The 23804-nt window shown below is 44.7% G+C and overlaps 1 protein-coding gene across 2 annotated transcripts in view; it reads left to right on the top strand.

Moving 5' to 3' along the window:
* The first annotated feature begins 5406 nt into the window (after positions 1-5406).
* The window catches only part of PCCA (propionyl-CoA carboxylase subunit alpha), a 446596-nt gene continuing 428198 nt past the window's right edge, over positions 5407-23804 (top strand). For both annotated transcript variants that reach the window (XM_066380610.1, XM_066380609.1), the window contains exon 1: positions 5407-5547. In XM_066380610.1, the coding sequence (XP_066236707.1) occupies positions 5443-5547 (105 nt within the window). In that variant the 5' untranslated portion in view covers positions 5407-5442. The remainder of the gene's footprint in view (positions 5548-23804) is intronic.

The following is a 23804-nucleotide window of genomic DNA, read 5'->3' as shown; positions in this document are numbered from 1 at the left end:
TTCCTGTTGTTTAAGTTACCAGTCTGATATTTGGTTGTGGCAGCCCTAGGAAACTAATACAGCTTCCCTCATGAGGGGCAACCTGTCTCTCAAATGTACAGATGATCCTGACGTTTCACATATTTTAGAGCTTTAGTAAAAATGGTATCAAACTCTGTATATTCCTCAGCAGCTGGTTTTTCTTTATTATTATTATTATTTTTGCCCCGTCTTACCTTTGTGAGATTTATCCATGTGGATACTTTTGCTCTAGTTCTAGAATGATGAAATACTTTCTAAAAATGCAAATACAGTATCACTTCTTAAATTAAGATGCTTCAGGTTTCCCACCTAAAGAACAGGGATAAAACACACAAGCATTTAAAGAGAATAGTAAAAAACTAGGTGTGGCAAGTAAAAATGCTTTTGAATGTTTTTGGATGGGAATCCATGTGGTTAAATCATTTTTATAAACTATTAAAAAAAATTTTTTCCCATTGAGAGAGAAGGTGAGAGAGGAAGAGAGGGGTAAAAGGGGTAAAGGAGAGAGAGAGAGAGAGACTGAGAAGCATCAACTCATTTTCCCCCTTAGTTCCATTTATTTGTGTGCTCATTGGTAACTTCTCTTACCTGCTCTGACTAGGGATTGAACGTGCAACGTGGGCATATAGGGACAATGCTAACCAACTGAGCTACCCGGCCAGGCTTGTTATTTATTGTTAATATATATTCTTATTCTGAAAAAGTTTTTAAGCAATAGTCTAATTTACTTATAATAATAGTGAAAATATTTTAACACCTGATTTTGAAGAGTTCTTGTCAACACTATGAATTATATAATTTACTGTTAAATAGTCTTTCATTCCATTTTCATAAAAGGAATATATTTTGGTCTTAAATACTACCTTTTGTCCTCTGATGCATACAAAAGTTCTTTTTAGTCCATTTAATTTCCCTCTATTAATTCTGTATTAAGCTGGGCAGACTAACTGCTTTAGCAATCTCCAAATCTGTATGGCCTAAGCAAATAAAAAGTTTATTTCTTGCTTATGCCACAGTTCAGTGTAGGAAGGCAAGAAGGATCTGTTTTGCTTAGTCATTGAGATACTAAGGCTCCTTCCATCACTGCTATAGGAGTCTCAGCACATGAGCAGAGAAGAGAGAGGTTGAAAGGTTGTATGGATATTTTTATGAGCCTGGCCTAGAGGCTGGTATATTTTACTGCCACCCCCATTTCATTGGACAGGACTCAGGTATATTACCATATGTAATATGGCACAACATGTAAAGGAGGCTAGGAGATGTTGCCTAGCAGAGTGTTCAGAAGGAATAATTAACATGTTTGGAGAGCAGTTCACAAGTCCTTTATGTCTTCAACTATCTTAGATGTTACAATCTATAACTTTAAATGTAGAGGGCAAAGGTACACAGTAGGGCTGTATTAGTTAGGACACATATTTGGCTACAGCAACAGAGACAAAACAAAGCAAACCACAATAACTTTAACAAGATACAATGTATAAAAATCTGAGCAAAACATTCCAGGGCTGTTGTAGCAGTTCCACAATGTCAGGTGTCTAGAAGCTCCTTCATTGTTTTACTTTCCTCAACATCTGTCTGTCTTCCTTCTCACCGAAAATGACAACTTTGCCACCCCCCTTTGTGCCCACATTCTAGCAAGCTGGGAACAGAAGAGTAAGAGAAAGGCATGTCCTGTCCCTTTAAGGACATAACCCCAAAGTGCCCATGTCACTTCTGCTTGTATTCTGTTGGTCAAAACTTAGTAACCTGGCCACTCTTGCTGTGATGTATGTTGATAAATGTAGTTCTTATGTAAGGCCATGTACCCAACTAAATTGTGAGAGTTCTTTTACTAAAAGAAGCAAGGGGAAGATGATAGATATTAAGGGACAACTAGCGTCCTCTGCCACAGTCCATCCCTTTGTCACTCAACTAGTGGTGCAGAACTCCTCCCGTTCTTACCACATGTACCAGTCAGGATTCAGTCCACAGGATATAACCAGTGGAGCTGTTATAAATAATATAGGAGTATGTCTGTTCCCACTATGCATTCTAGAACTGGAGAAATAATCCTGATGTGGGCTCAAGAATACACTAGGCTCACTTTGCCACACACCCAATTCAAAACTACACCAAGTACCTGATCTCCATAAGACTATTTTCACTAGAACACAATGACATTTTTGAGTCTCTAAGGGTTATTGTATCAGTTTAGAGCTAGGATCCCAGTAATCCCTGAAATTCTGGTTATTTTCCTGTCCCCAGTGCACACTCATCTTAGTCAATGGCTTTTGGCTCCTTTCAGAGGATCAGAAAGAGAAATTAAAATAGTTTGCCTGTTGCATTGGCGGAGGTAGACAGGTTCTAATTTAAGGGACAGCTGAGGAACCAAGCATGCCTGACTGCCAAATGGAACATGAGAATTTCGTTGAGGGTTCAACAAGGAGCAGTTGCTTCTACATAGTTACTGCCTCTGTGGGTTGGCAGTCATACATCTGGAGGTAGACCGGGAGCTGTTGGTAGTGAGCAGGGCTGGCAGTTGGGCAAAGCCAGCTGGATGCCGGTGGAGACTGAGGACAAACTGAGACCTTCTAGTCTAGAAGATGATGCGAAGATGTTTTCAGAATTCTGAGAGAAGACTTCTGATCATAACACAGTAACTGGTTTCAGACTGGTTCCAGATGCAATAACTGGATCTTTTCCACTATGGATCAATAGGAAATTGGATAAAATGTCTGAAAACTGTTTTTAGACTTTGGTAACAAGAAACAGGATTTTGGAGATGATAAGCATCCCAAAATGTGTGGCATTGCTTAAGACAAGAACTGTCCAGTTCAAAATGCCATCATCCTCCCTTAAAAACACTGGACTAGAATTATGGGTTATATCCGTGATAGTGATAAGCAATATTGTTCAAGATTTTGAAAGTGACCATTTCACCAAAGAGGTGCTATGGTATAACAAGAGTCATTAGCTTTCAGCTTTTGGTTTGGTGTTTTGGGGTTGCCACCATTATTACCACATATTTTGGGTTTCATTATGTCAGCACCTCACTTCTGAATACTGTTATGAGTTGTAGCATAAGGTATTGGCTGCTATAGTAAAGGCAGAAATAACAGTGATTTAAACAAGGTAAGTAATTATTTATCTGTCATATATCACTCCATGTATTAAGCAATAGACGCTAATAAGAAGGCTCTATAGCAGGGGTCTCAAACTCGAGGCCGGCTGAACAATTTTGTGCGGCCCGCAGACTAATCCACGAAGTTCAAAATATTTTGGATAAAATTAAGTAAGCCTAGGAGCCTACTTGTATTTTTCATTTTTCTAGCATCCTAGCTAGATATTAGCTTAGTTAACAGCAGTTGTGATGCGAACTACAGTTTCTGGTCGTTTTGTGACACTGAGTAAACTGCATGTACGATTGTGCTTGTTGTACTGATTTTTTTTGTTTTCAACTGCAGTGAGAAAAGTGTTGCGCAGTTGCCTTTGTAGACCTAGTGCGGCCGAACGGCTGTGATCTTGCTCTGCGGCCCACATGCTGAGTTGAGTTTGAGACCCCTGCTCTATAGTGTCAGAAACCTGGGCTCCTCCTATCCTATTGCTATGTCATCTTCAATATAGGGCTCCTGTCTGGTGGGTTAAGATGGCTGCTCTAGCACAAACCAGCATATCTTCTTTCGGAAAGGAGAAAAGGGGAAAGAGAGGAGAAGGGCTCAGTACTTTACATTCCATAACCCAGCCCTTAGTCACATGGCCACATCTCCTGTAAGATGGACCCGATATTGCAGCGGGGTGGGGGTGGTCATGTGCTCAGCTAAAACTCAAGAGCTCCATTACTGAAGGAATGAGTGGAAAATAGATATTATGAAACTAAGTATCTTGTGCCACAAGTGCCTTTCATGAAAAGAACTCCTAGAACCAATTCCCAAGGGTAAAAATGGGAAGAAGAGACAGAAAAGAAAAGCAGGTTTCCTCAGTAGGAAATTATTCAAGCCTTAGATACAAAAGTGAAAAATCCTGTGGAACAGATACTGCTTTTCATTTTGTCTGCCATGAAAGTTCCTGGCATTTTCAAATTCCATTAAATGTCACTTCTTTGATATCACCAAACATTTTTTTGTATCTCCTTTGATATTCGCCATGCTGTAACACATTCAAGGTCATTCCTGCCTTTGTGACTCATTAAGGTGACTCTGTAGTAGTAGCAAAATAGTTAAGAGCAGAGCCTCAAGATTCTGGCCTGTTTCTAGGTGAGATGACCAGATGTTTGAGAGTTGCTTTAAAATTCTCCGTCAAAAAATAAAAAGGGAGAATAGATGAGACAAGATTGACAAAATGATTTTTTGAAGCTGTGTGATGGGTGCCCTGGGTGATCATAATAGTTTTCTCTCTTTGATGTATATTAAAACAAAACAAAAGCTTAGTCCCTGAAGACAGCCAGGCCGGTTCAACCCTAGTTTCACCATTTACTGACTGAGTGACTTTACCTGTCTACGTTCAATTTCTCAGAGTGGGAATAATATGTAGGTAATTAGGGTTCTTGTAAAGATTAGATGAGACAGAATGTGAGACATCTAGCACACGTATGGCCCTTAGTAGTTTAACTAATAAGGGTCCCTATTTGTAAGCAACATAAAGTGGCTCTGGTTATGGCGAATCACCCCTGCCCCCCCCCCCCCCCCCCCCCCACACACACACAGATATTACAGGCAAAGGTAGGACTTGAGCTCAGGTCTCCTATTTCTAGACCTCAAGTGTTCTCCACCTTATTGCACTTATTAAAACCTTGCCTTAGTTTGGTCTTTGCAATTTATGCCTTCAAACATACAGGAACATAGTTTGGGCACATGTCTGTGACTTAGGACAATGATTTTCAGCCCTGGTTAGTCTGCCAGAAATTTCCAGCCAGTCTGAAAAGAGTTAACTACCTTGGTGTTGTCAAATTAGCTTATGCTCAGGGTGATTTTTGCCTTAAGGATCCCAGAAATAACTCTCCTATTTTCACCCATCCCCAAGTGTAAAAAGTTTGAAAATCACTGATTTAAGAACACTCGGGACTGCAGTCATGGTGAAGTGACTGCGTGTTGGTTTCTAAGTGAACGCTGGTACAGTAAAGGGTTGACCCGAAGCAGGCCAGACTGAACTCCTGCGACCTCCCGGCCTCACTCCCAGGTTGGGTAGGTAGGGCACACTAACGCGGGTCAGGAAGGCTCGCTGCCAGCCCGCTCACCTTCCTCTGGGTCCCAGCGCGCACCCGTCAGTAGCGCTGCTACTCCGGGCTCCAGTGGTTGGTTCGGTCCCGGTTCCCACCCATCCCGCGCGGCAGGGGGCGGGGCCGTGGATCCCTGATTCGTGATTGGTTGAAACGCAGGCGCTCCCCTTCTCCGCCCCCTTCAGCGAGGTGAGAGGTCAGTCACGCTCCAGTCTGCCGGGGCGACAATGGCGGGGCTCTGGTTGAGCGCAGGAGCGCTGATCGCTGCCGGACGGCGTGGGCAGCGGTCGCCGCAGCAGCTGATGCGAAGTGCAGCGCTGTGGACCCTGAAGGTGAGGAGTGACGGGGCTCCCCGCAGGCCTGGGTTTCACTGGACTCCTAGCTGGCTCCTCCTGGCTGTGGCCAGTGCCGGGGAGAACGCCCCGGTGGGTCCCGGTTGACACCCGCGACCCCGATGCCTCGGCGGTCGGGACAGCTAACTCCCTCTCCCTCCAGAGTTCGCGTTGGAGCAGGCGTCCCTCGCTGCAGCTGGTCCTTTTAGGATCGTGAAGCGCAGAGGGGCCCAAGGTGGCAGCAAACATGTTTTCCGCTCTCCCTGGGAGTGGCTGACAGCCCTTTGGCAGTAGTGTCCCTGCATTTCCTCTGCACCCGATCTTTTGTCTTAGGTTTTGACTTGTCCTGAGCTTTCCAGGGTGTATTTATAATGGTTCTTACAGTTTCCACTTTCTCTTGTCTATTTCCTGCTTTGAAGGGACAATGTAGATTGCTGCTGAAGTTGAGTTAGGATTGTGAGTTTTTTATCTCAACTTTTAAAGTATCATACGATGTCAAGATTGTTACCACATTTTACGCTTGATTTGAAAGCCTATTTTAATTGTATTACATTACAGGATACAGCATAGGCATCCTGTGAATTTATTTTTTTGTGTAGTGGTCAGCCTGATTTTTGTACTTTTCTAAGACAATTTTAAACATGTTTTCTCCACTATTGTGTATGTCCTAGGGTTTCACAGTGGCAGCTTTGATTCATATGTCGGAGTGTTTGTATGTGGCTATTAACACTTTTCATGAAGTATCTTATGATTTCTGAGCAAAGACTTACTAACTGATTTTGTTAATAGGGTTTATTAAATCACTTGAACAAATTCTTTAAAATGAAGGTCTTCCTTGAAAACCACTTGCCATTTGGTTTTCAGTATGTTTGATAAACAGCCTTTAAAAAATATTTTAAAAATTGACACATAACTTGATTTACTGTCATTGACATTTAGAATCCAGAGACACTTACTTTAAGATTATCTGCGCATCCTACTCTTTTAAAGAGGAGGGAACCCAGGGGAGCAATGTGAGAGCTGTGATTTTTATTGTTTTAATCTTTCTTGGCCACATAAATAACAGTTGCAAAACTGCAAAAATGCAGTTGTAAATGCATTTACCTAGGAGGCAGCATGTATAGTGGAAAAGTGTGGGCTTTGGAGTCATAAGATAAAGTTATGTATAATATTAATTAGACAAGCTACTTTATTGGGCCTCCACTCCTTCCTTTCATCTATTCCCCCCACCCCACAATAAATCTTTATTGAATACTTCCTGTGTCCTATCTCTAGGGAACAAACATAGTTTCTGCTCTGTTAGAAATTTTAGTCTATTAGGGAGAGACAAGTGTGAAATGCTAGGATACAGTTCTGCTATAAGAAAATAGAATAGAGCCTGACCAGGCAGTGGTGCAGTGGATAGGGCATCAGACTGGGACGCCGAGGACCCAGGTTTGAAACCCTGAGGTCGCGGGCTTGAGCGGAGGCTCACTAGCTTGAACCAAAGGTCGCTGGCTTGAGCCCAAGGTCACTGGCTTGAGCAAGGGGTCACTCGCTCTCCTGTAGCCCCCGCCCCTGGGTCAAGGCACATACGAAAAAGCAATCAATAAACAACTAAGGAGACTAAGGAGCCACAAAAAGAAAAAAGAATCGCTTCTCATCTCTCTCCCTTTCTGTCTGTCTGTCCCTATCTGTCCCTCTCTCTGACTCTCTGTCTTTATCAAAAAAGAAAAAAGAAAAAGAAAATAGAATAGAGAGATTTGACCTAGATATTCTTATAATATTTTGCTTGAATTTAGTCAGTCCTTACGACAACCATTTATTCTCATTTACAGATGAAGAAATTGAGGCACACAGTGTTATACAACTTGCTTATAACTGCAGAACTGGTAAGTGGCAGAGCTAGGATTTAGAACTCCAGGAACTGTGCTCTTGATCATATTATACTGCCTAAGGTAAAGGAGTATTTTCCTTTGGAAGGGAGAAGTAAAACAAATTTTGAAGGACAAAGTACTTCTCTAGGCAAAGAGAGAAGAGATGAGTGTAATATGTGGTATACAAAGGTAATATGTACATGCAAAGGTACTGTGCCTAGAGGGAATGACATGATATATCTGAGAAAAATCTTCTGAGGCTCAGGTACAGGGACTAGATTGTGCTAGAGAGGAAAGTAAGCGTCAGACCAGCCCTGCCAGACAACTTGGTTGGTTGGAGCATTGTCCTAATGCTCACAGGTTGCCAGTTTGATCCCTGGTCAGGGCACATACAGAAGTGGATTGATGTTACTGTCTCTCTCCCTTTGTTTCTCTCTAAAATCAATAAATAAAAGCAATTAAAAAAAGACAAAAACTGGTGCTAAAATATATAAAACATAAAAAAAAAAAGAGACCATGTTGTGCCTTGTAGAGCATGCTATTAGGTTTGGTCTTTATCTTATAGCAATGAGAAGCCATTTATGTTGGAGATGGGAGGGATTACACTGCCATATTTTAGAATGGGGAGAATAAAAGAGAGGAAAGTTGTTACTGTATCTACTGCTACACACTTGTTATATACTTACTGTATAATATCTAAGTTTTGATTTATCTTTTTCTTTTCTTTTTTTTAATTCAGTGAGAGGAGGGGAGGCAGACATACTCCCGCATGTGCCCTGATTGGGATCCAACCAGCAAGTCCTCTAGGGGCGATACACTGCCCATCTGTGGTGTTGCTCTGTTGCTCAGCAACCAAGCTCTTCTTAGTGCCTAAGGTGTAGGCCATGAAACCATCTTCAGTTCCCAGGGCCAACTTGCTTCAATTGAGCCATGGCTGCAGGAGGGAAGAGAGAGAGAGAAAGAAAGAGAAAGGGACAGAGAAATGAGGGGGGGAGGTGTGGAGAAGCAGATGGGTGCTTTTCCTATGTACCCTGACCAGGAATAGAATCCAGGACAGCCATACGCTGGCTAAAACTCTGGCTAGGGCAAGTTTTGATTTTTCTTAACTGTTTCTTCTTACTTTCAATGTGTTGGCAGAGATTACATCTTGTCTATTTTTGTGTTCTTAGAACAGTGCTCGACACAATAGATGCTGTTGTACAATGATGACAATACTGGTTGGAGCAGAGAGTTTCTTTTTTTTTTTTTTGTATTTTTCTGAAGCCGGAAACCGGGAGAGTCAGTCAGACAGACTCCCACATGCGCCCGACCAGGATCCACCCGGCACGCTCACCAGGGGGCGATGCTCTGCCCCTCCGGGGCGTTGCTCGCTCTGTTGTGACCGGAGCCACTCTAGCGCCTGGGGCAGAGGCCGAGGAGCTATCCCCAGCGCCTGGGCCATCTTTGCTCCAGTGGAGCCTCGGCTGCGGGAAGGGAAGAGAGAGACAGAGAGGAAGGAGAGGGGGAGGGGTGGAGAAGCAGATGGGCGCTTCTCCTGTGTGCCCTGGCCGGGAATCGAACCCGGGACTTCTACACGCCAGGCCAACGCTCTACCACTGAGCCAACCGGCCAGGGCCGAGAGTTTCTTTTTGCCAGTAAAGAATTCTTTTTGGAGGTGGCAAGAATCTCTGAAGTTCACTATTGCTTTAGGGGAAGTTGATCTACTTAGCGTCTCTTCATGCTTCTCTTACGTAAACTTGAAATGTGTTCCACTGAGTCTGTTTGAAGCAGAATTTTTTTTTTTTTTTTAACAGAGACAAAGATTGAGTCAGAGAGAGGGATAGACAGGAACAGACAGACAGGAACAGAGAGAGATGAGAAGCGTCAATCATCAGTTTTTCATTGTGCGCTGCAACACCTTAGTTGTTCATTGATTGCTTTCTCATATGTGCCTTGACCGCGGGCCTTCAGCAGACCGAGTAACCCCTTCCTGGAGCCAGTGACCTTGGGTTCAAGCTGGTGGGCTTTTTGCTCAAACCAGATGAGCCCGCATTCAAGCTGGTGACCTCGGGGTCTCGAACCTGGGTCCTCAGCATCCCAGTCCGATGCTCCATCCACTGCGCCACCGCCTGGTCAGGCTGAAGCAGAACTTTTTAAAGATTTTTATTCCTCCCATTTCTCCCTCCACCTCTGCAAGCTATTTGGTTGTCTGGAAAGCAGACTGCTAACTCTAGATCAGGGGTCCCCAAACTTTTTACACAGGGGGCCAGTTCACTGTCCCTCAGACCATTGGAGGGCCGGACTAAAAAAAAAACTATGAACAAATCACTATGCACACTGCACATATCTTATTTTAAAGTAAAAAAACAAAATGGGAACGAATACAGTATTTAAAATAAAGAACAAGTAAATTTAAATCAACAAACTGACCAGTATTTCAATGGGAACTATGCTCCTCTCACTGACCACCAATGAAAGAGGTGCCCTTTCCGGAAGTGTGGTGGGGGCCGGATAAATGGCCTCAGGGGGCCGCATGTGGCCCGCGGGCCCGTAGTTTGGGGACCCCTGCTAGACTCTAGTCTAGAGAATTCTAGTCATTGTTTTAGTCAGTTGACAGAATTTGCTTACTTCTAGAGTTCATCTTTTTATCTTGTTTTGTGTATCAGCTTTTTAAATACCCAGTTTAAAGACACAGTTTTTTCTTCTGTCTACATTTTTCAGTGGCTCCAGAATTGTGGGTATTGGCAATTGCTTCAGTTTATTGAACTTTTATATGCCTTATATGGTTTTCACATATTACCTTTTAACCATATAACTTGAGGTAAAGTATTTCAATTTTACAGAAGAGGAAACAGCTCAGAGAAGTGAGTAACTTGCTTATGGATACAGTTGACTGAGATAGAATTTGAATGTTGGATGGTAAAATTCCAAAGCCTGGCTTTTGTCTCTCATATGAATAATGGTCTCTTCGTATATTCTCGAAGCTTGAATGCTTAAGCTTTGTGTACCTTAAAGTCCATGAATTTCTTTTTTAGTCATGGAAAGAAATCTTTAAGCATATCTAAATGCTTTAGAATTGCCTGGAGGTAAATCTACCTAATATGCTTATAGATTTCTGACAGTCATTTGGGAAAATAAATCTTAAGTTATTGTAGAAACTAGTTGTTTCTGGTCTGACAAAATGCTTGTGGACATTTGTGTATTTATATATCAACTTTTATTTTGTTCTTGAGAGTTTAACAATAAAAGAGTGATTTGTAAAAGTTTTCTAATAAGGAGGAGAGATGGTGACATTTTTGACCAAGAGAATAAAGGAAAAGAAGTTTTTTAAATGTTTGCAATTTTTAGAAAAAGTGTGGGTAAATGAGAGAACAGGGATGACAAAGGAAATAAGGGAAGAAAATCTTTTTTTTTTTCTTTTTGGTAGAAACATCATAGTATTTCCTCTTCAGTACCCGGGGTTAGATGACTAAAATGTCTTATTGAATTGCTGGGAGGAAAGAAGGAAAGCAGTGCTGGTTTTTGGCTCAGTGATACGAGATAAAAGTTAGAGTCGGAGTAAGCGATCCCTGAGGGACATAGTGGCTAAGTTAATACAGTTAGTCAGCACTCCCCTACCTATGGGTTTTGCCATGGATTCTGCCACAGAATCAACCAATCATGCATTGAAAATGTTTGGGGTGGCCCTGGCCGGTTTGCTCAGCGGTAGAGCGTTGGCCTGGTGTGCGGGGGACTTGGGTTCGATTCCCGGCCAGGGCACATAGGAGAAGCGCCCATTTGCTTCTCCATCCCCCCCCCCCTCCTTCCTCTCTGTCTCTCTCTTCCCCTCCCGCAGCCAAGGCTCCATTGGAGCAAAGATGGCCCGGGCGCTGGGGATGGCTCCTTGGCCTCTGCCCCAGGCGCTAGAGTGGCTCTGGTCAGGCAGAGCAACACCCCAGAGGGGCAGAGCATCACCCCCTGGTGGGCAGAGCATCGACCCAGGGGCGTGCCGGGTGGATCCCAGTCGGGCGCATGCGCGAGTCTGTCTGACTGTCTCTCCCCGTTTCCAGCTTCAGAAAAATACAAAAAAAAAAAAAAAAAAAAATGTTTGGGGAAAAAATCCCAAAAAATTTCAAAGAGCAAAATTCAAATTTACCACCATCTGAGCATTGTTTATATGAATCTACATGAGTAAAGTGATGTGTAGGTATACTCTGCTGTAGTTTATTGTGCAGATATAAATTATATACCAATACTATGCCATTTTATATAAGGAACTTGAGCATCTGTGAGTTTTTTGTTATCAGTGGAGAATCCTGGAACCAGTTCCCTATGGATACCAAGGGATGATTGTTTGAATAAAGAACCTTATTTACCTCTAAATTAGGATTTGGACAAAGGTAGAAGAGACAATAGGATTTAGAGAAATGGTTTGAGAGAGGCAGTACAGTATTCATTCATTCATCTAGAGTTGCAGTTTTCTAACCATTCAAAAAGTGTTTTTGGAGCATCTACTAAGTGCCTGGCACTAAGGTACGCACTGAGGAGATTAGGACAAACTAAAACATATTGCCTCACCATGCCCTTGGCTTTAGAGAGGTCAAGGAATAAAAATAAAAACTGATGGAAGAATTTGAATAAGGTCTTTAGTCTTAATGAGAATAATTTCAGTAACATGGTAGAATGTCATATGCAGAAATATTGTTTTAATTTGAAGATACTCTTCAATAGAGGAAGCAAATATATGATTTTTTTGGGGAAAATATTAGAGTAGTGTATTATTTTTAAAGAGTAGTTTATTTTGAATGTCTATTGGTTTTTATTTGGAAAAAAAAGACTATAAACTGTGATGGGCTCAATGTAAGATCAAATTAAAGTAAATTTCAAAAATATAAGAGACAGACTTTTAATTTTAGTCAGGAAAACTAATACAGAATCCATGGAACACATGTCGTAGCTTAAAACAATCCAAATATATTTTTACACAGTTATGGAGGCTAAATATCTGAAATCAAACCTAACCTGTGGTGGTGTAGTAAATAGAGCATCAATGTGGAACGCTGAGGTCACTGGTTCGGGGCTCTGGGCTTGCCTGGACAAGGCATACATGGGAGTTGATGCTTCCTGCTCCTTTCTTCCTTCTCTCTCTCTTCTCTCTAAAATGAGTACATAAAAAAATCTTAAAATTTTTTTTTTGAAATCAAGGTGTCAGCAAGGCCACGCGTCCTCTGAAGGCTCTGGTGAGGAATGTTCCTTGCCTCTTGGAGCTTCTAGTGGCTCCAGGCATTCCTTGGCTGTGAGGCTGTATCACTGGGCTCTCTGCCTCTGTCCTCACGTGGCCTTCTCTTCCTTTTTCCTCTATGTCCTCTCCTCTTTCTTTCAGAAGGATACTTCCAACTGGATTTAGGGCCATGACAGGATCCAGGATGATCTCATCTCAAGATCCTTAAATATATCTGCAAAGGTTTTTTTTTTCCAAAAAAAAAGTCAAATCCACAAGTTCTAGGATGTGGACACATTATTCTGGGGGCCGTCGTTCAGTCTACATCTACCATGTGCCAGACACTGTTTAGTGCTTGGAAGAATAACAGCAAATGTTTTGCCCTGATTGTGGTTCTATTTGAGTAGAGAATACTGACAATAGTATTCACATAGATAAATTCAAAGAGTGGTAAGTGCTCCAGAGGGGAAAAAGAAGGATAATTGGATAAAGAGTGGTGTTGGTGTTGGTGGGTAGTTTCTTAAGGAAATAGGAGAGACATTTCTGAGCATGTGGATTTGAACAGGAAACTGACCCACTTTACCATGTGATGATCTGGGAGACTAGCATTCTGAGGGGAGGCCAGGGCAACAGCTCTGAGGGGAGACTGCATTTGGTTTCATTGCATAAAGGGATGAATGTGGCATCTGTGGCTGGAGTGAAGTGAATGAGAGGTGAGTGCTAGGAGGTGAGGTAAATAGGACAGTCATGCAGGGGCTTGGATTAGAGATTTATCCTGATGACGTTCATTGGAGGGTGTTAAACAAATTGAATTTACATTTGGAAATGTTGGTGGCACCTGTGTTAGACCAGTGGGGCCAGACTAGACCTTGGTTCAGCAGCCGTGGTACTTGAGTCCTGGCAAGGGAAGAATTCAGAGCCAAGACTCAAACTGTATGAGCAAGTTTATCTGGAAAGTCACAGAGGTAGAAGAAATGGGCTTTAGGGGACAAGTTACAGAGGCTATAGAAGGGGTCTTTGGAGCTTACAAGAGAGAAGGGTAAAGGTCACGTGCTTGGCGGTCAGGGAGAAGAAGGGAAGGGGAAAGGCACGAGTGTGCTCCCAGGAAGGAGAGTGAACTGGGGTCTCCATCCTAAGTGCTTTTAAGGCTGGAGATTTTTAGGGAGGTTCCCAGGAGAGGATCCTAATAGAATCATCAGCTCTCCAGTTGTGTCCTTCAGGGTCATGATCTACACTGATTAGTCAGCTCCAGGGTAGGGGTCCTTAATCAATGCCGCTGGTCCTGAGGTCAGCTGTTGAGTTGCTTGTCTGGTTTTGCTGTTTTTCTGGGCCTGGAGCTGAAAACACAACTGAGGCCTGCCCTATCAACCTTGCTTTGGTGACCTTCTGTACCTGGCCCATCGTCCTTGCTCTGCTTATGTCTAACTGCCTGCTACAGGAAGATCACTTGGACCTCTATGTGGAAAATGTGCTAGTGGGGACAGAATTGAAGAATGGGAGCAGGGAGACCAGTCAGGAGCCTATTGTAGAAGTTCAAGCTAGAGATGATGGCAGTTTGCACTGGCGTGGTAGCACTGGGGTTGGTGAGGACTAGTCAAACTCGGAATATATTTTGGAGCTACAGCCAATATTACTTGCTGTTGGGTTAGAAGGGAGATACAAGAGAGGAACCAAGGACTCTTGGAAAAGAAGACACAAAAAGCCACATGTAGAATTCCATTTATATGAAACGTCAGAATAGGCAGATGGATAGAGACAGAGAGTAGATTAGTGGTTGCCAGGGGCTGAGGGGTAGGGGGATGGGAGAGACTGGTAACAACTAAGGGATTTCTTTTTGGGGTGATGAAAAATGTTATGAAATCAGATAGTGGTGATGAGTCCACAACCCTGTAAATATACTGAAAACTACTGAGTTGTATATTTTAAAAGAATGAGTTTTATGGTATGTCCGTTATATCTCAGTTAACAAAAAAAGAATGACTTAAATGATTGACCTAAATTCTTGAATATGGTAGTGATTTAGAGATCTGGATGGCTGAAGCTTGGGAGGGAAGATCAAGACAAGTTACATGAAAATACTTTGAATTTACAAAACACAAAGGGGTTGATCTTATTTGTCATTTGTGGGGTGAGGAAAAGGAGTAGTCAGAAATCACCTTCTCAGGTTGATTAATGATTCTGTGGTAACTAAAAAAGGCACACATACTGTGGTTTCTCTTCAGATTGCATAAATCTTTCACCTTTTGCTTAAAAATGGCACAGAAGAGAAGCTGAGTTCACCTTTTATCATTAAATCACCTTCAAATGACTCTCATTTTATGGCTGAGGTTAAGTAACTTGCCCAATGTCACACAACAATTTAAGTTGCAATGCAGGATTGAAACTTAGATCTGACTTCAATGTTGTTGGGCAGATAAAATGTATTATGCTCACTTTGTTAAAGAGGCCATTGCCCAGGTGATATTAATGTGTGTTGAGAATTGTTGTAGCCTGGGGCTTGGTTTTGGGATTAAGCCTTTCCTACCCTTTTTGCTGTAGGGCGGTACAATCCAATCATGCCTCAGAGAAGTGACTTTGTATTAGAGACTACCCTGTTTTGTATATTGGATTAAGGGTTTGGATTTCTACACTATAAAATGGGAACGGAGCGGGAGTTTGGCTCTTGGTTCCTGAGGTTAGCATGAGAGAGCGGAGAGAGTAGAGCCAGCAGCGGAAGGAGGCCACGTGGAGGAGGCCAGGAGAAGCAGCCAAGATGGCGGAGTGCTGAGTGAGATGCCAGTTTGTGTAGAGTTTGTATCTGGGATAAGGAAGGAAATGGGGAACTGAGGAGAATAAGGTTGGTGAGCTAGAAACCTTTGATTCTAGGAAACTCGGATAAGTCAGTGGCTTTGTGAGCACTGAGTGTGACTGGGTTTTGGAGCCCAGTGTGTATTTTTACTTGCCCGCCGAGTGCAAGGTAGGATTAAAGGCTATGGCCCACCAGTTTTTGGCTCCATGGTTTCTTTGCCGACTGTCCGAATCCAATGCGAACCTGCATGGGCCGGGCGGCTGTGATGGTGGCCCCGGCCCTGCCTGCTGGCTTTACATTTGGCGTAGTCGGCAGGATTCGATACAGATCAGCAAGGAGCCTTTGAGTGGTGGAGTAGAGGACTGGCTAGTTTTAGGGTTCCCCATGGCTGTCTTTTTGGGGATTGTAGGCTGGCTGACTTTTACAGCCATGCGTGAGGAAACCGAGAGCTCTGTGAAAGAGGCTGCCCAGGACCTGCCTACCAAGCAGTGGAAAGAGATGGAGCAAACGCAGGAGAAACTGATGCTGACCCTGGAGCTGGAGGAAATGCTGGAGGAGGAGGCCAACCAGGTGTTCGAGATTCGCCTGGAAATGGAGCAAACGCTGGAGGAGGATTCAGAGGTTCGTGAGTTGCAGCTTGCCCTGGATGTTGCGGGGAGCCAGCAGCGGCAGGAGGCCAGGGCTGAGGCTGAGGCTGAAGCTGAGGCCGGGTCCGGAGCTGCAAGGTCTGCGGAGCAGAAGGCAGCGGCAGCCCGGGGCTTGAGCCTGGCAGCCGGAGCTGGTGTTTTCAGTCCCTCTTTGGAGGATGAGGAGAATTGGGCCGGAGTTGCAATCCGCAATCTCCGGAAGGTGGAAGCCCAGCTGGAAGGAGCACCTACTACGGCCCTGGTAGGTCTGCGATTTGGGGACATAGGGCTGGACATGCTTTCCGGAGCAGAGATGGAAATGCTGACTGCCATTGCCACGTGCTCCTCTTTGGGACAGTGTAAGACCTGCGAGGACGGCAGGGATGAAGGGGGAGGCTGACGCCCCATGTGCGTGGACTGATTTCCTGGACTACAACCGGAGTGGGCATTGGCTCCTTTGTTGGATGGATTTACGGATTACGGATTTTGGACAATGTGAAATACCCTGATGGGGGTGGGGGTGGCTTTGCTGGAAGCACTCCCCTGCCCGGGGAAGCTTTTCCCGTAGGCCGAGGACATTTTGTGCTTTGCGCTAAATGCCGAGAGACTGGTGAAATGTACCTTTGTAATTGTTGAAATTGTATAATTTGCCATGTTGTAATTTGTGTAATGTGCCTAATTTCCTTGTACAGGGATGCAGGTGATGTAGATTGTGGGTAGTAAAGTGAGCATAGGGGTGGATTGTTGGGCAGATAAAATGTATTATGCTCACTTTGTTAAAGAGGCCATTGCCCAGGTGATATTAATGTGTGTTGAGAATTGTTGTAGCCTGGGGCTTGGTTTTGGGATTAAGCCTTTCCTACCCTTTTTGCTGTAGGGCGGTACAATCCAATCATGCCTCAGAGAAGTGACTTTGTATTAGAGACTACCCTGTTTTGTATATTGGATTAAGGGTTTGGATTTCTACACTATAAAATGGGAACGGAGCGGGAGTTTGGCTCTTGGTTCCTGAGGTTAGCATGAGAGAGCGGAGAGAGTAGAGCCAGCAGCGGAAGGAGGCCACGTGGAGGAGGCCAGGAGAAGCAGCCAAGATGGCGGAGTGCTGAGTGAGATGCCAGTTTGTGTAGAGTTTGTATCTGGGATAAGGAAGAAGATGGGGAACTGAGGAGAAGAAGGCTGGTGAGCTAGAAACCTTTGATTCTAGGAAACTCGGATAAGTCAGTGGCTTTGTGAGCACTGAGTGTGACTGGGTTTTGGAGCCCAGTGTGTATTTTTACTTGCCCGCCGAGTGCAAGGTAGGATTAAAGGCTATGGCCCACCAGTTTTTGGCTCCATGGTTTCTTTGCCGACTGTCCGAATCCAATGCGAACCTGCACGGGCTGGGCTGCTCTGATGGTGGCTCTAGCCGTGGCTCCTGGCTTTACAAATGTCTTCATTATACTATGTTAACATGTACTTAGTAAAAAAAAGAGAAAGTGAAAATTTGTTTGGGGCCCCAAAACTAGTTTGAACTTCATAGCAATAATGAAAAAGGGAAGCAGTAGGCTATAAAGCTGTCCCAGACTTCTAGTAAAGTGCAGTGCATAATGTACTGACCTGGAACACGAGGTCTCTGGTTCAAAACCCTGAGCTTGCCTGGTCGAAGCACATACAAGAAGCAGCTACTTAGAGTTGATGCTTCCTGCTCCTCCCTCCCTGTTTGATCAGCATTGGAGGGACGCACAGGGCCTGATGAGTTTTATAAGAAATTTATGCATCTATGAACAGATGGGCTGAGTCCAAAATGGTGTCAGCCCCGATTGTCTGGGGATTTAAGCTTTTATAGACTTAGTAAACAAGGCTATCTAGGAGGTTAGCTTTGGCGGGAATTTTGGGGCGGGGTGAGAGGATTTGCTCCAGCAGAAGGTTGGGTGAGGGGAGGTGGGATTATCAGTCAAGTTTGCTCAGGTGGAGAGGTACGGGAACTTCCCCAGTGCCAGATCACTTAAAGTTTAACCTGGCTAGTTGGGGTATTTTGCTTAGGAGCCCTGGACCCGAACCTAACGTTCCAGCCTTTTGTTGTTAAGGAAAATGGGCAAAGGTCTCTTCCGTAGCTACTTCCTGCTGGTTACTGTTATTGAAGCATTTGAGGGGAGGGGACGAATGGGAGTCAGCTGCTTGTTGATATCAGTCTTTTGAGGTTCAGGTTAGGGCCTGGTATGGAGTGCTGGCTTGAAGTAGCATAATCTCTCCAGTGGATTGGTTTGTGAATACCCTGGCAGTCCTGCAGAAAAGAAGAAAGGTGGCCTACAAGACAGGGTCTGGAAGAAAATTAGAGTGAGGATAGGGAGGGTTATAGGACCTGTGAGGTGGGTAGCCATGCATACCAATTGATCTTGTCTAACCAAGGATTTCAGGTGTTGGATTGACGTTCTCTTATTTTAGTGGCTCTCAGTTAGTTTATGAGCTGCACCTCAAACTAGGCCTGATTGATTGACAAAGAAACAGCATTCCTCTTCTAGGAAGAGTCAAAATCCTCCTTTTTTGGCTGTGAGGAGATCTTTTTTTTTTAATTTTTAAGTCTTTATTCATTTTAGAGAAGAGAGAGAGAGAGAGAGAGAGAGAGAGAAAGAGAAAGAGAAAGAGAAGGGGGAGGAGCAGGAAGCATCAACTCCCATATGTGCCTTGACCAGGCAAGCCCAGGGCTTCAAACTGGCGACCTCAGTGTTCCAGGTTAATGCTCTATCCACTATGCCACCATAGGTCAGGCCAGATCTATTTTTTTTGGCTAAATTTTATTTATTCATTATAGAATGGAGAGAGAGAGAGAGAGAGAGAAAGAAAGAAATAGAAAGAGAAGGGGGAGGAGCAGGAAGCATCAACTCTCTTATGTGTCTTGACCAGGTAAACCCAAGGTTTCAAACCCGCAACCTCAGTGTTCCAGGTGGACACTTTATCCACTGCGCCACCACAGTCAGGCTGTGAGGAGATCTAATCCTTGTCTGTTTTATAAGGTAATGACTGTGAAGGAGTCTTTCAGTGGTCAGCAGACTCATTAGTCAACAGAGCCAAATATCAACAGTACAACGATTAAAATTTCTTTTGAGAGCCAAATTTTTTAAACTTAAACTATATAGATAGGTACATTGGTATTAACTTAATTAATAGAGTACTCCTAAGCCTCCTAAGCGTGCCTTTACGCCCGCACGTGGCATTTTGTGGAAGAGCCACACTCAAGGGGCCAAAGAGCCGCATGTGGCTCGCGAATCGCGGTTTGCCGACCACTGATCTATCTGATCTTGTAAGTTTTCTATTTGATCTTATAAGTTGATTAAGCTTTTTACAATATCACCTAGGCTCTGGTGTAGGAAGGTGGCTGCTGCTGCTAGAGCTCTCAGGCAGGTTGGCCATCGCTTAACAGTAGTCTCAATATGTTTTGATAAATAGGCTATGACATGTAGGTCTGGTCCTAGATCTTGTCCTAAGAGGCCAACAGCTATTCCCTCACTTTCATCAGTGTAAAGTTTGAAGGGCCTGGTGAGTTTGGGGCGAGTAAGAGTGGGAGCTGAGACAAGGGATTGTTGGAGTTTTTAAAAGGGTGCAGAGATGTTTAAGGTGGGATCTAGGGGCTCTGGTAAGGGGTCTTTAGATGCCTGATATAGAGGTTTTGCTAGGAGGCTGAAATTGGGAATTCGGATTTGAAAGTAACCTGCAAGTCCGAGGAAAGATGGAAATTTTTGTTTTGAGGTTGGTGTGGAGAAGGAGGAAGTGAGTTTTTACCGATCAGTCATCATGGCTTGGTGTTGAGGAGTGATAGTGAGTCCTAGGTAAGTGGCTTGGGGAGTTGAGATTTGGGCTTTTTTAGAGGAGACTCTAATCATTTTCTGCAAGGAAGTTGGAAAGGGCAGTGGTCTGTGTGTGATAATTGATAAGAGGAGTTCATCTACATTTTGGAGAAGAACGCTAGGGTTTAGAACTAAAGCAGATAGGTAGAAGCTAGGGCTTGGCTGAAGAAGTGGGGGCTGTCTCGGAAGCCTTGGGGAAGGACCATCCGAGCAAGCTGGTGAGCCGAGTGAGACAGGATCACTCCAGGTAAAAGCAAATAGGCTTTGAGAGTCTGGGTGTAGGGAATGGTGAAGAAAACATCCTTAAAATCAAGGACTGTAAAGTGGAAGGTATTAAGGGGGACTAAGGGATAAGATAGTGTAGGGATTGGGAGCAACTGGATGGATGGGAGAACTGCCTGATTAGTAATTTCTTAGGTCCTGAGCCAGGCAATAGGAACCATCTGGTTTTTTGACTGGTAAAATGGCTCTCTAGGGAAAGCGGGTATTGTGGTTGACGGGAATATGAAGTAGAGTCTTTGGATTTGTATTCAGGTGGTGGCAGGCTACCAAGAGGGTGGGTGTGTCCCAAACTAGTGAATTAACCTGTGAGGGAGGCAGCAGGCACTCTTTAGGTTCAGGGGTAGTGAGGAGGAAGAAGAGGAGGAGGAGGAGGAGGAGGAGGAGGAGGAGAGAGGAATCTGAATTGGAGAGCTGAGGTGTTAGTGTATGGGAGGCTCTGAATTTAGACAAAATACCTCATCATAGAGTTGGGATTGGACAGCTGGGGATAATGTGGAAGGAATGTATAAAAGGAGTGTTTAGAAGAGTACAGCTGAGAGAGGGAGTGGTGAAGGGTTTTGAGACCAGTCCATCAACTCCCACAATAGAGACCTAGGAGGGACTAGTAGGTCCTGAAAACTCTGATATGGCAGAGTAAGTTTGCCCTGTATCTATGAGAAAGGAGATCAGCTTACCTGTTACCATTAGAGTTACCCTGGGCTCCTCTGGAGTTATTTTTGTGGGGGCCATGTGGCCCAGGCACCCTTAGTCTTCAGTAGCCAGTCCTAGGAGGCTGGGCAAGCCAAGGTCCAATGGATTGTGTTGTCCAGAGGGAAGGGATGGCACCCTACCTTAGGTCTGGTCACAGTCAACCTTCCAGTGGCCTTTTTGCCACATTTGGGACAGAAGCCTGGGGGAGGTTGGGGATTAGGGCAGGCACTTGCTCAGTGTCGCTCCTTGCTGCGTTTAAAGCAGGGACCCGGTGAGAGTTTATTCTCCTCCTTCTGGCCCTGAATTAAAAAAAAAAAAAAAAAATTGGATGGCTAGCATTTGGTATTATCTCTTTTTCTGTTTTTGTATTTTGGCCTCTTCATCTCTGTTATTAAAGATCTTGAAGGCTATATTTAAGAGATTCTTTGGTGGGATTTGAGGGCCTTCATCTAATATTTGTAGTTTTTGTCTAATGTCTAGGGCCAATTGGTAAATAAAAAGCATGTTTAAGAAGTGGTGTCCCTCGGTGGACGTGGGGTCAAGGATGATATTTTGAAAGAGCCTCCGTTAGGCGAGAAAAAAAGAGGGCAGTATTTTTATTAGATTCCTATCTCTATAAGTTTCTTTTCTTTCTTTTTTTTTTTTTTTACAGGGACAGAGAGAGGGATAGATAGGGACAGACAGACAGGAACAGAGAGAGATGAGAAGCATCAGTTTTTTGTTGCAACACCTTAGATGTTCATTGATTGCTTTCTCATGTGCCTTGACTGTGGGCCTTCAGCAGACTGAGTAACCCCTTGCTCAAGCCAGCGACCTTGGGTTCAAGCTGGTGAGCTTTGCTCAAACCAGATGAGCCCGTGCTCAAGCTGGCAACTTTGGGGTCTTGAACCTGGGTCCTTGCGCATCCCAGTCCGACGCTCTATCCGCTGCGCCACCGCCTGGTCAGGCAATCTCTGTAAGTTTCTTATGGGTAACAGCTTTATGGGCAATTTTCTTTAACCCTGCTAGTAAACAGGTGATCACATGGGCTTGGTGGTGGCACCCAGGAGAGTGTGTTTGATAGCCCCAGTGGGGGTCTTCTCAACGAAGGGCTGCCGCCCCCACTGGCTCGGGATTGGTCTATGGAGGTTGTCGGCATGAGCTTGCACTGCTTTTCCTCAAGTGAGAGAGTGGAGCTTAATATATATTTGTATAAGTAGTGGGGTCAGATGAGAAGGACCCAAGGTATTTTTCAATTTGAGAAAGATTGACCACTGAGAGTGGAACATGGACCGGGACAGTACCCTCTGCTCCAGCTGCTTCTCGCAAGGGTAAGACTGGGGCAGGGAGGGAGGCCGAAGTGGGAGCTGCCTGAGCGGCTCTGGAGCAGGTGTGGGGAGGTGAGAAAAGAGGACTAGGGTTAGAGGCCGGGAGCAGAGGGCTGAGGGTGGGCTGAGGTCCTCCACAGGCAGTGAGTGGCACATGCGAGGTCTGCGGGTCACAGTCAGATTCAGGTGGGTTAGAGGCCGGGAGCAGAGGGCTGAGGGTGGGGCTGGAGAGTCCTCCACGGGCAGTGAGTGGCTCATGGCGAAGTCTGCGGGCTCACAGTCAGATTCAGGTGGGGAGAGAGGGAGGTTTGCAACTTGGAGTGAAGGAGAAAGATTAGGTAGGTGGGGCAGGACTGCCAGAGGGGTCGGGAACGGAGGGTGAAGGAGGCCTGGACATAAGGGATTTCTAACCGTTTTCCATTGTGTGACAGAAGTTGTTGAGGTCGTGTAAGATTTTGAAATTGAAAGTGCCATTTTCCGGTCATTGAGAATCATTGCCTAGTTTATATTGAAGCCAGACTGTGTTGCAAAATAAAATAAGGTGTTTTGGCTTGATGTCTCCCTTAAGGGTGAGACAATATAAATTGTGGAGGAGACAGCCTAAGGGACTGGATTTTGGAGGTGTGAAGTGTGTGTTGCCCATAGTGTGGAGAGAGAGAGAGAGAGAGAGAGAGAGAGAATGGTGACAAGGGTAGGGGTGAGTGGCTGGCGACGATTCTTTTTTTTTTTTTAAGGTTTTATTCATTTTAGAGAGAGGAAAGAGAGAGAGAGAAAGTCAGGGGCAAGGAGAGCAAGAAGCATCAACTCAGAGTTGCTTCATGTATGTGCCCTGACCGGGCAAGCCCAGGGTTTTGAACCAGCGACCTCAGCATTCCAGGCTGACGCTCCATCCACTGCGCCACCACAGGTCAGGTGCTAACGATGATTCTTGATAGTGACTCGCTAAGGACAGGTGTCCCTGTTGATAGACAAATCATCCTGAGAGAGTGAGGGGAGCCCCTTAGGTCAGGAATCCCCAAGTCTAAGGGGTCCTAAGCCAGGAGGCTGAGGAGTCTTCTGGCCTAGTGCTAGGGCTTTGGAGATGAGAGTGAGGGTGAGGGAGCAAATTGGAAAACTTGGTTAGAGGGACCGTAGGGTCACTCATCAAATTGATGACCAGTATGGACTGAGATGTCGGCAGTGGAGAGGAGAAACTTCTGATGTCCAGTATCCTCCTTGGCTGGCTCGGGAGGGTCATGGGGAGGAAGCTGGTGCAGGTCGGTCCCTCAACCCTGAGCAGGACTCGGAGGTTAGCTCAGGACGAGCTGTCCCTGTCTACTGCTCTTTGAGTTGCAAGCCTGAGATGTTTGGGGACCCGAGCCCTGCTCTGGTTCTGCCCACATAGGACCCTCCTGAGTTTTGGCGCCAAATGTTAGGTTGCCAAAGGAGGGATGTACAAGGCCCGACGAGTTTTATAAGAAATTTATGCATCTGCGAACAGATGGGCTGAGTCCAAAATGGTTCAGCCTGAGTGTCTGGGGATTTAAGCTTTTATAGACTTAGTAAGCAAGGCTATCTAGGAGGTTAGCTTTGGCGGGAATTTTGGGGCAGGGTGAGAGGATTTGCTCCAGCGGGAGGTTGGGTGAGGGGAGGTGGGATATCAGTCAAGTTTGCTCAGGTGGAGAGTTACGGGAACTGCCCTGGTGTAGATCACTTAAAGTTTAAC

The sequence above is a fragment of the Saccopteryx leptura genome, chromosome 4 (genome assembly GCF_036850995.1).
Source record: "Saccopteryx leptura isolate mSacLep1 chromosome 4, mSacLep1_pri_phased_curated, whole genome shotgun sequence".
NCBI lineage: Eukaryota > Metazoa > Chordata > Mammalia > Chiroptera > Emballonuridae > Saccopteryx > Saccopteryx leptura.
The sequence above is the reverse complement of the archived record's forward strand: the minus strand, read 5'-3'. Positions and strand labels throughout refer to the sequence as shown.